This window comes from Tachyglossus aculeatus, chromosome X3 (genome assembly GCF_015852505.1).
Source record: "Tachyglossus aculeatus isolate mTacAcu1 chromosome X3, mTacAcu1.pri, whole genome shotgun sequence".
Classification (NCBI taxonomy): domain Eukaryota; kingdom Metazoa; phylum Chordata; class Mammalia; order Monotremata; family Tachyglossidae; genus Tachyglossus; species Tachyglossus aculeatus.
In genome coordinates this window covers 34,805,396-34,821,636 of record NC_052099.1, presented here as the reverse complement: position 1 = coordinate 34,821,636, position 16,241 = coordinate 34,805,396, and the positions used below count along the sequence as shown (strand labels likewise).

The 16,241-nt window shown below is 54.3% G+C and overlaps 1 protein-coding gene across 1 annotated transcript in view; it reads right to left on the bottom strand.

Moving 5' to 3' along the window:
* Positions 1-527: 527 nt before the first annotated feature.
* ZCCHC2 (zinc finger CCHC-type containing 2) overlaps positions 528-16,241 on the bottom strand; it is a 56,110-nt gene continuing 40,396 nt past the window's right edge. The window contains 11 exon segments of the mRNA XM_038770297.1: positions 528-652; positions 1,813-2,821; positions 2,823-3,319; positions 3,757-3,885; positions 4,740-4,834; positions 5,782-5,846; positions 6,330-6,453; positions 10,980-11,037; positions 12,251-12,334; positions 14,219-14,313; positions 15,625-15,737. Of these exon segments, the coding sequence (XP_038626225.1) occupies positions 585-652; positions 1,813-2,821; positions 2,823-3,319; positions 3,757-3,885; positions 4,740-4,834; positions 5,782-5,846; positions 6,330-6,453; positions 10,980-11,037; positions 12,251-12,334; positions 14,219-14,313; positions 15,625-15,737 (2,337 nt within the window). The 3' untranslated portion in view covers positions 528-584.

The following is a 16,241-nucleotide window of genomic DNA, read 5'->3' as shown; positions in this document are numbered from 1 at the left end:
TCCCAGAAGGCCCGTGAGCACAGCGATTTACACGGTGAACAACCAGTATAAAACTGCCCTCGCTCCCGCAGACCAGTGGAACGCGGCTAAGGTGAACCCTGGAGAGGAGAAAAAAGCAGCAGTTAAGGGACAAAGGAGGAAGGGGGGGGGTGGGGGAGGAGAGTGTGGAGAAGGACCAGGTTTCTTCTTGAACCACATGAGCGTTTCACCAGTGTTGTCAACGGTCACACGACATTTGAAAAGCTGTAGTAAACATGGCCCGCGTCAAGTCCTCAGCGGGAAGAGGCCGGCTTCAACGCTCCCCTTTCGGCCATTTGGCTGTGTGGGTGAGATACGTGTCTCGTACGAGCCCGTGGGAGAGCCGGGAGACCGGGGGCTCCAGACCGTTCTTCTTGGGGTTCGGAACATTGGTGCAAGAGAAATGAAAACTCCCAACTGCATAGAAATCCGGGGAAGTGTCTAGGCAAGCAAAGGTCTCCCCTTCCCAGTGGACCGCCCCCCCCCCCCCCCGCCCGCCCCACCACCAGAACCACCACCCACCAGAACCACCACTTCAGTGAGCTGGGTGGCCAAGGTTTGCTCGTTCAGTCTGCAGAATCCAACGGATCATTGGATGGGGGAGGGGGAGGTGCGTATCTCAGTCTGTAAGTGCCTAAAACAGGAAAGACAGAACCGCTCAGTCACTGCTCGCAAAGTCAACGGATCCATCACAAAGCACTCCACCACGGCACACGGACCCGCAGTCCGGAAGGCACTTTCTCCAGCACTAACAGGTAGGGTCCAGAGGGCCATCTTAACCGAGTCCCCGGGGGCGGTCGAGTTTGTGCTTTCAGTCCAACCTACAATCAGATCGAACTTCCTCCATAAAAAAGCTACACGAGACCAAAGTCAGGATCCTGCCCTCTCCCATTTGGATTTGGCAAAGCAACACAGGCAATCTGGGATGGGGTCGGGGGGGGGGGGGGCGGAGAGGAGGAGAGAGGTGGGAAGGGGAAATGGAGGAGAGGAGGTAATGGGAGAGAGGGGAGACTGGGGGAGAGAAGGAGAGAGGGGAGAATGGGGAGAAGAGGAGGGGGAAGAATGGGGAGGAAGGAGAGAAAGGAGAATGGGGGAGAGGAGGAAAGAGGGAGAGCGCAAGGTGGGAGAAGAGGAGGAGGAGGGGCAGTGACGGTGCGGGCCCTGCTCAGCAGAGTCAGACTACTGGGTCTTCCTCAAACCCCGTTCCCACCGGCCGAGCCCTCGGCGGGCGAGCAGGGAGGGGGGCTAACGCCTCGGCGCTCTGGCCACGGCCTTGAGTGGGAAGGAGTGCCGCCTCCGCGAGAGCACGCACGAGGACGGCTGCCTGCGCACAGGTACCCTAAATAGCTCCCGCCGAACGGCCAGTCTCGGGCGGAAGGATGGCCGGCCGTCTGGGCCACTCTCTGAACCTGCCGCGCTTCAAATCCCGCTTAGTTTTGAAGTCGACGTCCCTTTTCCCGCGTTGCGGTGTTAACGCCGGAAAGCGGAGCGAGCGGGAGGCTGGACACGGCCGGGTCTCTGCATCCAACCCATCGCCCTTTCATTCGGCCCTAGGCAACCTCCCTCTTCCCCCACCCACACCTAGCAGCTCCCTCCAAGCTAGGCCCGCGCCCCGCTGACCTCACTGTGCCTTCCCTGTTCCCCACCACTCCCCCGGCCCCCGGAGTTCTCTCTTCCGACCTCGTCCCCGCCCTCCCCCGCCGCCCCCACCCCGGCCCGGCCGGTCCGGCCCAGCCCAGCGGGATCGGGACCGGTCCTGTCAAAAACAAGTCCTCTGGGAGTGATCGTGATTACCTTGCTGAGTGGCCTCCAGAGAAGACTGCTTACAGTCGTTGGCGTAATGTCCGCTCACGCCACAATTGTAACATGACACATTCCCGTTCTTCTTGGGGCCCGATCCGTTGGCGTTGGCCACGACCCCGGGCGCCGGGTAGAGGGGATAGAACCTGCTGAACCCGGCCATCTGCTGCATCCCGTAGCTGGCTTGGCTCCCCATGACCGGGTCGTGCATCAGGCCGTTGGCGTACGGAGTCTGAGGCAGGAAGAAGGGGAGGGGGGTTCCGTTGCTCTGATGTGCTTGGTTGAGGTAGCTCCCATTGCAGAGGGATGGCAGGGGGAAGAACGATGGGACGCGGTACATGGGTCCGGGCATGGGGTTGGGGTAGAAGTAGCCGTTGAGCGGGAGGTTGGCGCCGGCCCCGCAGCCGCACCTGCGCCCGCACGACCCGCAGGGCCCCGCCCCCAGGGGCTGCGCCGGCAGCAGGGCGCCGTTGGCGCTCGCGGTGCCCACCGCGCTCAGGTAGGGCCCGCTGTCGCTCTGCGCGGTGCTGTGCGTCAGGGCCGGGCTGGGGCTGGGGGCCGGGCCGGGGGTGTGGGTCGGGACCGCCGGGGGCCCCGCCGCCTGGACCGGCCCCCCGCCCAGCCCCGCGGCCGGCTGCGGGGGGGAGGGCGCGGCCGCCAGGGGAGAGCCCGGCAGGGCGTAGGGAGAGGCCGGGGGCTGGGGGGCCGCCGCCAGGCCGCCTGCCGGGAGGACGACCTTGAGGTTGGCTGGCTGAGGGAGGACCCCCGGGCTTCCTTCGGCAGGAAGAGGCGCCGTGGGAGGCGGGGCTCCCCCCGGGGGGATGGGCTTCCTCACGGGGTCAGGGGTGGCCACCGGAGACCCCGGAAAGCTCAGGCTCCCCGGGCTGGGGACGGGGATGGGGACGAAGGCAGTGCTCGGTGATCCGACGCTCGGGTTTCTGGGGGGCGGCTGCGGCGGCGGCGGCGGCGGGACAGGCGCCGCGCAGCCCTCGCCAGCCCCCTGCAGGGGGGGCCAGTTTCAGCCGCTGCATGGCCAGGGGCAGGGCCGGGCTGCCCGGCGGGATGGTGGGCGGCAGGAACGGCGACGGCAGGGGCAGGGGCAGAGGGGCGGCGGCCGGCATCTCCGGGTGCCTCTCCGCCTCGCCCGCGGAGGAGGCCGGCCCCGGGACCCCGGCCAGGGTGGGGTGCGCTGCCGCCTCTCTGGGCGCGGGGCCGGGCGGCGGGCCGCCGGCCGGGCCTTCCGGGGCCCTGCCCTCCCCCGGCCTGGCGGGTGCCGCCGCTTCGGGCTTCTGGGCGCCGTTGTGCACCACACAGTGTAAGGCAGGCAAGTAGGAAACGTGTTGGTACTTGGGGGCGTCTAGGGGGTCTTCCGGGAGGCTCCCATTCTCGTTCCCAAGGGAGGACGGCGGGGCGGGCGGCTTGCCGACGACGGCGGCGGGGCCGTAACCCGTAAACCTGGCCGTGTTGGGGTTCCCTGAATCCTCAGAATTGCTGTCTGTATCTACGGGAGGCAAAAGGCAAAAGTTACAACGCGGACACTGCCAGCCTTCCTTGGGGAAGAGACTCTCGTTTTGCACTCGGTGTCCCTCGCTGATGAAGAAATCGTTAGAGCGCGATAATCCTTAAAGCTCCATCCACTTCAGGAGATGCGACCTACTTGCTCGTGACTATTTTAAGGCCAGGGCTGGGAGAGTTAGTTTAGGAAAAAAATTAAACCGTTCCAGAACGTCGGGGATGGAGTTCGCGACGCAAAGTGAAATCTTCTTGTCAGCAGCGGTTGCTGTCAGACTGCTCTTCCATGATCCAAATTTGGAGAAAGTTCAAATTAGAAAAAAGGTGATATCCCTGTTCTCATGTTAAAGCGGCATTTTTCAAAAAGGAAGCATGCACACGCTCATATTCTCTCTCTCTCTCTCTCTCTCCCCCCACAAAGCTAACCTCTGTCTTTGTCTTCTTCACTTTCAAAGCTTTCCCTCCCATCATGCCGTGGGCTGGAAGGAGAACTGTAGCTCTCGGAAGAGGTCTCTCCACACGTGTCCCGTCCAGATCCAATGTCCAAACTCGGATCTAAAAGGAAGAACAGCCTCTTTATCTGGAATCACAAAAAGTGGTTTTTCCGACAAGCATCTGAGTTCTGCTTTGATCGCAAATTACTATAATTTGTGCTCTCGGACCACACTCTTATTTATGCCCATAGCACCTTCCAACAATACTCCAAATCCCCTCCAAAACTATCTAACCCAAATTCAATTACAAATTGTTTCCAATGCTATTAGACCTCAGGCGCCCCCACTCCCCACTTGTATTTAATATACTTAAACGAGAGAATATATACCTATATATTAGAAAGGACAAGTTTACTATATATATATATATATATATATATATATACACATACACCGGCATATACATATGCCTTTAAGAATTCCCAGGCGTTCTTGAAGCCCTAGCTTGGCTCTACGCTTAGCGTAAGTTCCCTTCAGTGGCCCAGGGCAACTAACTGGAACCACCTGGTGAGCCCGGACACCCCAGGGCTGTGATCTCCATCTCCAAGCAGGGGAGGCTCTGGCCACTACTCTCCTTCCTCTCACTCAGCAGCAGTATGCGAGGAAGGGGCCCCCCACCCTCCAACATAAGGTGGAGTCGTCTGTCAGGGAGGAGTTTGGGCAGACAGGCAAGTGAGCTTGCAGGCTGGATTTAAACTATTGAAATTGGTCTTGTATTTAAACACTGATGTCCGAAGAAAGGGGAGTCATGAACCCTGGGTTATATTGTAGCTACAGACGATGATTCCCTGGGTAACTTCTGACATGCCTACATCCTGTTCCTTTCTCACAGCTGTGAGTGCAGGACCTGCGTACTCCTATTTCTCGCCGGGCACGGGGGCAAGACGGAGGGATCGGGGGCGGGGGGAATCTTACCTTTTATCGAACCAGTTCGGACATGCTGGGTTGTGGCAACTCGAATACCGTTAGCTCGACTGCTCAATCTGCTGTCAATTTTCTTAATTTTATCCCTAAATGAACAGAGTTTGCATGAATCACAATTTTTGTATCGAGGGTCTTGGCCACACACATTGAAAGTACTTGACTACCCAAGGAAGATCTTGTTCATTGAGAAGTCTTCAGTTCTGGTAACTATAGTAAAACACTGCAGATCTGGGACCCTACCACTCAGAAATCATCACTGAGACTGAATTCATGGAACAATACTCTAGAGAAAGAAAGGCCTGTAAAAATCGCCGGACCAGACGGCGGCTCCAGGGATGGGGCCGGAAGCCCCACCCGAGCCCCGCGGAAGGGCTGGGATGAACCGGCGGTGGGGACACGACTGCAGAACGAAGCAGTGAGGAGAGGTGGGGAAGATAGAGTCAGAGTCCCATGGGACTTGGCCAACTTCTCTTCTGAGGGGCAGATAGAGGGAAGGGAAAGGGAATGGCTAGAGCAGAGGACAAGCAAGGGAACCCCTGGATAGGGAAAGGGCCCAAACTCTTCTGCCTCCCCCGGCTCTCGGGTTCCTCGCCAATCAGCGGCTCCCCTGCAGCCAGCCTCCCTACTTTGGGAGATGCTTTTTCCTTCCCAGATCGGCGGCCAGGGTGAAGCTCACACCGACGGACCCTCTCGATGCCACTCTGTACAACCCTCGCCCTCGGTGTGCGCCCGAGGCAAGACGGAGGCCACCCAGGAATCAAACCCTACCACATCCTACCACCCAAACTTTTCACTAGCTCAGATGGGTCTTCACCCCTTCTATTCTGAACTGAAGAGGTGTGTGCTAAGGAATATTTATAAGCCTTCTATCACCCAGCCCCCTTAATGATACGTCTAGGTTTTGAAATTAAAGCTTAAAAATCAAAGACCTTCACCAGAAGAATCCTATTCTACTACTCTAGCACCGGTTATTGCACTACCTGGTGCCTTTTCTTATCAATCTTCATTATCGATTATGTGAATTTGAACCTACTTTTCCATTTGTGGTTTTCCTTTCTTCTTGCTTATTGCAGATAGGCTCCACTTGTCTACTGAATGCTAAAGGAAGAATTCCAAGAAAGTCAGTCAGACACCCAACCCACCACATAGATATCCAGTTTCTTCAACATTCTAGCCAAAAATGAAGACGGCAGGATTTTTCCATTTTAACCCCAAGAGTTCTATTTTACTTTCCCAACAGATGATTTCTGAACTTTTTGCTCTCTAGAAATGTGATCTTCCGACCACCCGGCACAAGCTGCTTCTGCTGTGGAGTCGGCAAGCTGCAGCTGGGTGCGGGAGGGGCAGGGGAAGGGATATGACAAGGAGGAGCAGTCACCGGTAAAGAGCTGCAAGGGGCCAGCAACAAACTGCAAAAGTGACTTTTGGGGGCGATTTACTCTCCTTTTCCCCTACAAAATCAATTCTAACCCAGAAACGTCTTGCTTAGGTTGTTGACTTTCCTGAGAGGTCGTACCTCAGCCGCGGGCTCGGTCAGGGCGAGGGGGTGGGAGGGACAGCAGGGAGGACAACAGCACCCACCTGGTCTACTAAGGTTGTACAGTGCTCTGGGGGCTGTATGGCACAGTTTTTCTTTCTCCAGTCCATGACCCCATTTTGTTCAGAATGCTGTAGGGGAAGACCATCCAGTGAAGAGCAGTTTGCGCTGTTAAGGGGGAAAAAAAAAATTAGCTAGCATTACCCGACTGATGCAAATAAGAATGGATAGAAATCTAGGCTCAGGTTTCCCCGAAAGCGATACGTGCTAGCCTTCAATAGAGACCACCCCAGTGGCGGGCCTAGTGCATCGAATGGCTCCCGGTAAAGCAGTCTAGAAGTATCGCGGCAGGGACGGCAGGCAAAGCGGGTGAGGAGAAAGGTTCTGTGGCAGAAACGGGCCGTAGGCCTCAGAGACTCAGGCCACCTCTTCCAGTGACCCACAGAGAGTAACCGCCCAGGGCTCTTCCTGTCTCGCCCCCTCCTCAAGAGCAGGGCGGCCGCTCTCTGAGGCCTCGCACTGGAGTTCGAGGCCAAGGCTGAATGCAAAAGGCAGAACTCTTGTGTGAGGATCTTCAGGACTAGTCCAACTTTGGAGAAACATTTTAAGAAGCATGCTGAAGCTACCGATTAGTTTAGGTCTTAAAAAATCAAAAGACCAAAGGTTATTTAATTTAGAAATTTCTTCAAAGATTCTTCTGCAGTCCAACTATTAGAATGCAAACTAGAGAGAAGTAGAACAAATGCAGGCAAAAGTCCTGTTTTCCGATAGGCACCACTTTTCCCTGGCTGCCACCGTGGGGATGCCCCCAGCTCCCGAGACCCTCAGGTGGGGGGCCGCTGAAGCGTTCATGGGCACGCTGTACTCCACTGCTGAGGCAGCGATGTGCCTAAAGACTGCCACCTGTGTAGTGGCGTCATCCTTCTACCACTGATAATAGTGACTTGAAGTGAACTAGCTTTCTTGCGGTTCTGATAAGCTTCTCATTGTTCTGGGTGTCTCTCCAGCCTCTCCCATGTAGACGATTGGCCCCTTGGATCAACTACCCATTTTTTGGGGGAAAATCACCCAAGTGCCGGGCACGGTGTTTCACAAAGCACATTGGCAGTGTCTAACAAATGTTGGTAAAAATCCTTCTGTATTATGCTTATACTCCATTATCACGCTTAATTGGTACCATCAAAAATTCAGTGGAACCAAATGGGGTAAATTTTCCCCAAAAGAAAGTGTGAAGTGCATTAATGTGTTACTAAGTGATGAAAAAACAAACAAAAAAACTGCTCAAAACAACATCAGTAGTAGAAAGTGATATGAAACACAGTAGTTTCATGATCCAGCAAAGTAAGAACCGAGTAATGACTCTGGAATTAATTTTTATGTATACACCTTAAAATTCAGTATTAAAATAAAACGGTTGATTTTCAGTGCTATTTTTCATGTTCCATTCAACAAGGACAACTTGCTAACAGACCGATGATATCATCACTTCCTATTTAGCGTTAAAATCAGTCAAAATACTTGGGCAATTGAAATTCAAGACAGTGTCATGAATATATCAAAGCACAATAATTATAACAGTAACAACAATTGTGGCATTTCTTAAACACTTACTATGTGCCATGCACTTTACTAAGCACTGGGGACACAATATAATCAAGCTGGGTACAGCCCCTGCCCCACCCAGGGCTCATAGTCGATTATAGGAAAACATTTTACAGACGAGGAAACTGAGGCACAGAGAAGTTAAGTGACTAACCCAAGATCACACAGCAGGCAAATGGCAGAACGTGGATTAGAACCCAAGTCCTCTAACTCCCTGTCCCCCGCTCTTTCCACTTGCCCATTCTGCAGAGCGGATAAAGTGAAGCAGATAAAGCCAGTAGATCTAAAACCCAAGATTCCAGTGTGGAGGCCATCACAGTCCACACCTCCCTGACTGATCCCATTCACTCACGCTTCACCGCTCCCGAAAGAAAAAAAATTGGAGTGCTCACGAGTTTTTGGTTTTTTTAATGCTACTTGTTAAGCACTTATTATGTTTTTAAACACTGTTCTAGATGCTGGGGTAGATACAAGTTACTTAGGTAGGGCGCAGTCCCTGTCCCGCATGGAGCTCACAGTCTGAGTCAAAGGGAGAAGAGGAGAACTGAGACACAGAGAAGTTAAGTGACTTACCCAAGCTCACACAGCAAGCAAGTGATAGAGCCGGGAATAGAACCGAGGTCCGCTGACTCTCAGGTCCGTACGTACTCTTTCCATTAGGCCACGTTGCTTCTAATAAATAACTTAATTTTGTTTAAAGGACGGCAGAGGTAAGAAGTTATACACCAGTTTCCTCAAAGGCCACAATGTTTGGAGGTAAAAATCACTATTTCTTTGGGCACGTTTAAGTCTTCCGGGCCAGGTGTCACATCTGATTTGAGTGGACAGTCAAGCTACCTCAGTCAATAGTATTTAGAAAAGGAGCGTGGTCTAGGGAACAGAGCCCGGGCCTGAGAGTTAGAAGGTCATGGGTTCGAATCACGGCTCCGCCAATTGTCAGCTGTGTGACTTTGGGCAAGTCACTTCACTTCTCCGGGCCTCAGTTCCCTTATCTGTAAAATGGGGATTAAGACTGTGAGCCCTATGTAGGACAGGAACTGTGTCCAACCCGAATACCTAGTATCTACCCCAGTGCTTAGAACAGTGCCTGGCACCTAGTAAGCGTTAACAAATACCATAATTATTACTATTACTACTTACTGAGCACTTACTATGTGCAGAGCACTGCACTAAGCCCTTGGGAGAGAACAAGTGAGTCAGCAGACCTGATCCCCCCACTCAAGGAACTTACAGTCTAGCAGGGGAGACAGGCATGAAAATAAATTTCAGGTAGGGAGAAGCAACAGAGTTTGGAGAGCAGTGTATGAGTGCTACTGGGGGAGAAGGTGGGGGCCGCAAGTGTTGGGAGGGGGAAGATAAGTACTTTCCAAGTGCTTAGTACAGTGCTCTGCACACAGTAAGCGCCCAATAAATATGATTGAATGAATGAATGAATAAGTACTTGGCCTATGAGCCCCATTCAGGACAGGGACTGTGTCCACCTGATAACCCTTGTATCTATCAAGGTTGCTTAGAACAGTGCATAATAATAACAATAATAATAATGGCATTTGTTAAGCACTTACTACATGCCAAGCACTGTTCTAAGCACTTGGGGGGGATACAAGGTAATCAGGTTGTCCCACATGGGGCTCAGTCTTAATCCCCATTTTACAGTTGAGGTAACGGAGGGACAGAGGAGACAAGTGACTTGCCCAAAGTCACACAGCTAAGTGGAAGAGTCAGGATTAGAACCCATGACCTCCGACTCCCAAGTCCGTGCTCTTTCCACTGAGCCACGCGGCTTCTCTGCACTTAATAATAACGATAACATTTATTAAGCGCTTACTACATGCAAAGCACTGTTCTTAGCGCTGGGGAGGTTACAAGGTAATCAGGTTGTCCCATGGGGGCTCACAGTCTTAATTCCCGTTTTACAGATGAGGTAACTGAGGCGCAGAGAAGTTAAGTGACTTGCCCAAAGTCACACAGCGGACAAGTGGCAGGGCCAGGATTTAAACCCATGACCTCAGACTCCAAAGCCCGGGCTCTTTCCACTGAGCCACACTGCTTCTCATACATAGTAAGTGCTTAACAGATACCATAACAGATACCAGAGAAGCAGCGTGGCTCAGTGGAAAGAGCCCGGGCTTTGGAGTCGGAGGTCATGGGTTCAAATCCCAGCTCCGCCACTTGTCAGCTGTGTGACTTTGGGCAAGGCACTTGACTTCTCTGGGCCTCAGTTACCTCATCTGGAAAATGGGGATTAAGACTGTGAGCCCCACGTGGGATCACCTTGTATCTATCCCAGGTGATCACCTGATCACCTTGTATCTATCCCAGCGCTTAGAACAGTGCTTTGCACATAGTAAGCGCTTAATAAATGCCATTATTATTATTATTATTATAACTAAATACTAAGTACATAAATTACACAGGGAGGGTGAGGGGGGAGGGGGAGAGGGGGAAAGTAGGGTGGGGTGACAAAAGATTTCTTTGAGAATAAAAGCAAGTTTTTAAGAAATGCCACAATTACTGTTATGCGTCAAGCACTGCACTAAGCGCTGTAACCTAAACAGATCACACACATCACAGTCCCTGCCCTACATGGGGCTGCCATCTATAGGGGAGGGAGGACACGAATCATATTCCCATTTTTACAGGCAAGAAAAAGGAGGCACTGAAAATGTAGGTGACTTGTTCAAGGCAGGTGGCCTAGTAGATAGAGCCCGGGCCCAAGAGGCAGAAGGACCTGGGTTCTAATCCCAGCTCCACTGCCTGTCTGCTCTGTGACTTTGGGCTCACAACTTCTCTGGGCCTCAGTTACCTCATCTGTAAAATGGGGATTAAGACTGTGAGCCCCAAGTGGGACATGGACTGTGTCCAACCCTGATTAGCTCGTCTCTACCCCCACACTGAACAGAGTGCCTGCCACACAATAAGCCTTTAAATACCATATTTAGGAAAAAAAAAAAAAGTGGCAGGACAGGGATTAGAACCCGACTCCAGGGCCCAGGTTCTTTCCACTAGGCTACACAGCTTCTCGATGGAAACAGGCCCAAATGTACACAAATTTGGCTCCCAACAGGAAGTACTTTAAGTTTTGTACCTACTTCACAGCAGGACCTTTTCCAGGATGCTTTTTGTGAATTGATGCATGCTGTGACACATCTAGGAAAAAAAACAAAACAAAAAGGAAAGCACTTGGCAACTTCTGGCTAAAAAGCAGGGTAAACGTTTGACTATCTTATTATTCCTACGCTCTCTGACATAGGTAAGGAAAGCCAAACAGCAACCTGGCTTGGACCTCCCTGCGCTGGAGACCGAGGAGGCCTAGGCCTAAAATCCGGCCCTCAACCCTCCTGCCGAACCACGCCGGGGGGAGGCTGTGGCCCCCAACACACGCATGACCGCGGGGAGGAGCACGACAAGGAACAGGCTTCTCTCTCCGCTTACCATCTGGGCATAAATTTCAACATCGCGACTCCGCCTCCCATGCCTCCCCCGCCTCCCCCCCAGAGAAGCCGTTTGCCCTAGAAAGGCTGTTGACGGTCGGAACCGTTTTGGAAGTTCCCTTGGCGTCGGTGCCGGGCTGTAATGGACGTCGAGTGTCAGTCTTTGAGGATCGGTTTCCTTTTACCCCCGGGGTCTCCCTGAGGGTGGAGACTGGGTCTCCATAATCTCCAGCTGTAGTGAACTAAACGAATGTGATGGCGACGATGATGACGATACTGCATCGCATTTGGTAGCTAGAAGCTTAGCCCCTCTTCGTCGGGCGTGTTGCCCAAGGAGAGAGAGAAAGAAAGCAAGAGCCTGGCGGCCACCACTCCCCAAAATCCATACAGGGTGGGGCCGTGGGGGAACCGGGCAGTGCCACCCACCAGAGGTCTCGGGCAGGTCTCACGGCGCACCGCGCTCAGCAAGCCCTCTCACTGGTGACCCTGAGCAAGTCCTACACTTCAGGGAGCGGGTCCCCCGGCCCCCTCCCGCCGCAGCACCCTTGGACGAGGGACCTGGTGCTGGGGAACTCCTCAGCCCAGACCTGGAGGTGCTTCCCTTCCTGTCCCCCCATCCACCCCAAGCCGCTCGCTCCCTCACTGCCTCAGAGACTTAACTGAAAACAAAAGCCCAGTCCCAGGCAAAAATCTCACTGGAGAATGTTAGAATGAGGGACCGTTAGGTTGAACCAATTTGTTTCCTCCTGCTATTCAGCCCTAAATCAGGCAGCGCCCACTCTTCCCAGAACACGGCTTCTCTGCATAATGACTCCGGCAACTCGGGCCCCAGCGGTTAAACGGCCCCTTCAAAAGCCACGACTTGGAAGGCAAATTCAGTTCTCCTCACCAACTCGGCGAGTCCCTCGAGAAGGGGCGTAGTCACTTACCCTCCTCCTGACTTGAAGCTTCTGAACTATCCTCCTTGAAGAGTTCGGGTATTTTGGAGGTCTTCAGAGAGGATTGTAAATTGTCTGCAGGGAATAAGCAGTCCACAGAAATGAACATGACACTGACTGGCGATGGAAAAACAAAGCAAACCAGCTTCTACGGGCTCACAAGACTGAAAATTATAGGGAGAAGATAAACAAATGGGGGGGGGGGGGATGACACCCACTTTCAACCGTCTAGTTACCTCAGTTGATGCAGATTCCTATTTAAAAATTTGAAGCTATCAGGGAGCTTAAAATCTGCATTGAGTTCCCTGGTACAAAAGAATACAAAAACACTGGCGTATCTGAGTCGGATCAAAGTCTCAGCTAGGAAACTCCCATGCTGCCAGGAAATGTTAAACAATTCCACCTTCACTATCCCAGCACCTGGAGGGAGCCAGAAGTGGGGAGAACACCTGGGTGAAGCCCTCAGTAGATGGAAAAAGACAGCCGCTGAGACATACACCCCTCCCCACACCTTCCCTTCTGGATCTCCTGCAGAGGAGCAAACCCATTTTTGCCGGGCATTTGATCGACAATCAATCAGTGGAATTTACTGATCGTTTACTGTGTGCAGAGCACGCTTGGGAAAGAACAATAAAATAGAGTTGGCAGACACGTCCCCTGCCCGTGAGGAGCTTAGGGTCTAGGAGGTAGAGCTCAATACGAGTTGGTTAATTTGGGTTGCACTGCTCTAGGGACCGATTCTTCTTCAAACGGAGGACTCGGGTTAACCGTATTGAGGCAGCTTCCGGCCCAACTGGGAGATCGACTCCCTCCCTTAATCTTCTGGGTCCCTACCTACTTACTACCGCTTCCTTTAAAGATGTCGACCACGACGCTGCTGGTCTCAGACCTCTTCTCCCCTTCCGACGGTCCTCCCACCCCCAAATGATGGCCCGCACTCCGCCCTCCACAGCCCCCGTCAGAGGACATACTGATCCTCAACCACTGTCCCTCTGCTGAGACCCAGAAAGGATGTGCTGTTATCACAATAAGTGCTGTTGCCGGCTAGCCCTAAGAGGAAGGGAGGAGGAGAACAGGGATAGCTCTCTGGCTTCTAGTGGGGGCGGGGGAAAGATAGGGAAGAAGAGCGGCACAGAGCTCAGAAACTGGGAAACAACCAGCCAGTTTCCCTTTCAAACTGTTTGAAAATCCGTACAATTTTACCTGGGTGATGCTTCCTAAAAAACTCTGTCAGCTCAAGAGATTTGAATCAATAATCCCTCGCTCTTTGTGCTTTAATGTTCTCTCGGGACAAAACAATTCAGACATCCCTAGGTGAGGGGAGGACCAGGCCCACGGAGAGAGATGGCCGCCACGCCCGCGCCTCTCAAGGGCAGCTGGGGTGTCACCGTCATCGGTAAGGTGGCTTACGAGAAAACGGGAGACCAGAACGGCAAACTGCCCCAACTTTACTTGGAATGACTTAAGGTGAGAAGCAGCATGGCCAAGTTGGAAACAGCACGGGCCTCGGAGTCGGAGGACCCGAGTTCCTGCCCCGGCTCTGCCAACGTCTCGCTGGGTGACCGTGGACAAGTCACTTAACTTCTCTGTGCCTCAGTTTCCTCAACTGTGAAATGGGGATAAAATGCCTGACCTCCCTCCTACTTAGATTGTGAGCCCTTTGTGGGACAGGGACTGTGGCCAGCTTAGTTGACTTGTACCTCCCCCAGCACTTAAATACCATTTAAAAAAATGGCTCGCTCAGAACACCTTCAGTATAAGACTAGCTTTTTAAAGCAGATTTACATGAAATGTAAAATTTAGGCCAGCGACAGCTGCCAAAATCTAGAACCTGCCAGAGACATTAAATGCAGTAACTCCCAAATCCCCCAGAAAGGAAAACTCGGTGGAGGCAAAGACTCCTCTGGGGAAAAGGGAAGAGGCCCATGCAAAGCAACCCCAAATGTTACAGACTCTTACTGTGACTGTGCAAGGATTCTGAGGATATGGACTGAAAGAAGTTGTGTACTTTTGGATTCTGTAGGAAAGCTTGGGATGAAGTTGAAAATAGCTGCCTGTGTAAAAAGAAAACAGAGACACATATGTAAGAGAAAGGCGTCGCTTATGCCTCCCGGGCCCAAAAAAGGAGTCTGCTGGTGGTTTTCTATTCTCCCCGCGAGAAGCCTCATGACTTGGTCCCCTGCCAACAGCATGCAGCTACGCCCGCAAGAGGAAGTGTACTCCAAATAGGGGCAGAGGAAGGGGATGGGGCAATTGTAAGACCCGCCAAATCCAAGGAGCGACCTGGTGCGAACGGGAAGGAGCAGGGGACAGCGGCAGTCTCCCAGCTGGCCTTGTGGGTGTGCTGGTCGTGGAAGATAAACCGAGGGAGGAGATGGGCCTGCTGCCCCTCCCACTCCAACTCCCCAGGCCTGGTGTCTCATGGCCACGTCGGGGGAGGAGGAGGTGCCTTCTGGACCGACGGCGGCGCCGAGTCTTGGGCCCGGCCGGGGAGCTGCCGAGCCAGAGGCCGGGACAACGGCCAGGGGTGGCCGGTGGGGCCGCGGGCCCGGGCCAACCTGGAAGGGACCCCGTGCTCCCTGCCAGGTGGCTCACCGCCAGGCTGGGCCGCCCTCCAGGGAGTGGGGCTCCTGGAGACGGAGGGCAGGGGCCCACCCCGCACCCAGGGGACAGTCGGCCCGTGCAGAACCACCAGGGACGCCGCCGCAGCCAGTGAGGGCCGGCAGAGGGTGCGGGGAGAGGACGGCAGCATCCTTCCAGGCCCTGGGGCCTCCTCCCACCTCCTCCACCATCTCGCCAGGATGGGAAACGGGAGCCAGGAGGACTCCGGGCCCCCTGAGCCCCGAATGCAGGACGGGTGGCGGGAGGGGACGAGAAGACGCCGAGCGCGAGTCACCCGGGACTCAGAGCCAAGAAACCCCACCCTGGGGGGACGGCCCGGGAGGGGAGCAAGGGAGGGGGATGCCAGGGTCCCTCCAAACTAGGGGGAGGTGCGGGGTTCCCTGGGAGATGAGAAACAGGCCCATGGGCCCTGGCCCGGCTGACTTTGGCAAGGGGGCGGCTCTATTCCCCCTTGGCAAAATGGAGCAAGCAGTCCGGCACGCCGCCGGCGACACCTGGTGCCACATTGGGAGGCTGCTGGAAAACTAAACCGGGAGTCAGAGAGGACCTGGAGGGAGGGAGGGAGGGAAGGAAGGAGGGAGAGGCCCTCTGGGCTCCAGCCTCTACCCACTCCCGGGAAACTGGTGGCTAGTCCTGCTGCGCTCAGCACCCCAAAGCCCAAAAGCTCCAGGAGCGGGCTACGGACGGCCTAGCTGAAACCAAGGCCTCGGGCACTCCCTGGGAGGGGCAGGGAGCGGACTTACCTTAGGGTTGGCTCCAGATCTGGGTGCCGCCGCTCTTCCCTCTTCTGGGAACCTTGGTTTAGGGCTCGCAAAATTGTCTTGTCAAAAGTTTCTGAAGACAGTTCCTTTGGAAGCTTGAGAGGACAAAGGGAGAGGGCAATGGCTTTCTTAAGGATATTGAAAAGGGCTCCTCTTGCCCCTGTCACAAGACAGGGGTGCTGAGGAAGTATTTTAATCTAAGAGTAGGACAAACACCCCTCCCCCCGCCCCCCACCCCAGTCTCCTGGTCCGCACCCAGGACCCGGCCCGGCTGATTTCCCAGAGCCTACCGAGGGGAAGCCAGGGAGGGCCCTGGTGTGGCCTCACCGGAGCGGGTTCTCCCGGCCCACCCGGGAAAGCCCGCTCCACAAGGATCGCCTTCTCCGGCACGTTGCTGCCGCGTTTTCCGGTGGAAGCCAGCCACTTCTGAGCGAGGCCGGGGCCACCTCCCTGAAGGCGGGGCCACCGGCCACTGCAAGGGGTGAGGGGTCCGCCACCGCCCTCTGGGACTGATGCAACTGGGTGGGCGAGGCCGGTCACTTAGCCGCCCTATCGCCAGAGGTTTTCCCGGCCAGCACTGGGTTCTGGGGTTTCCCTTG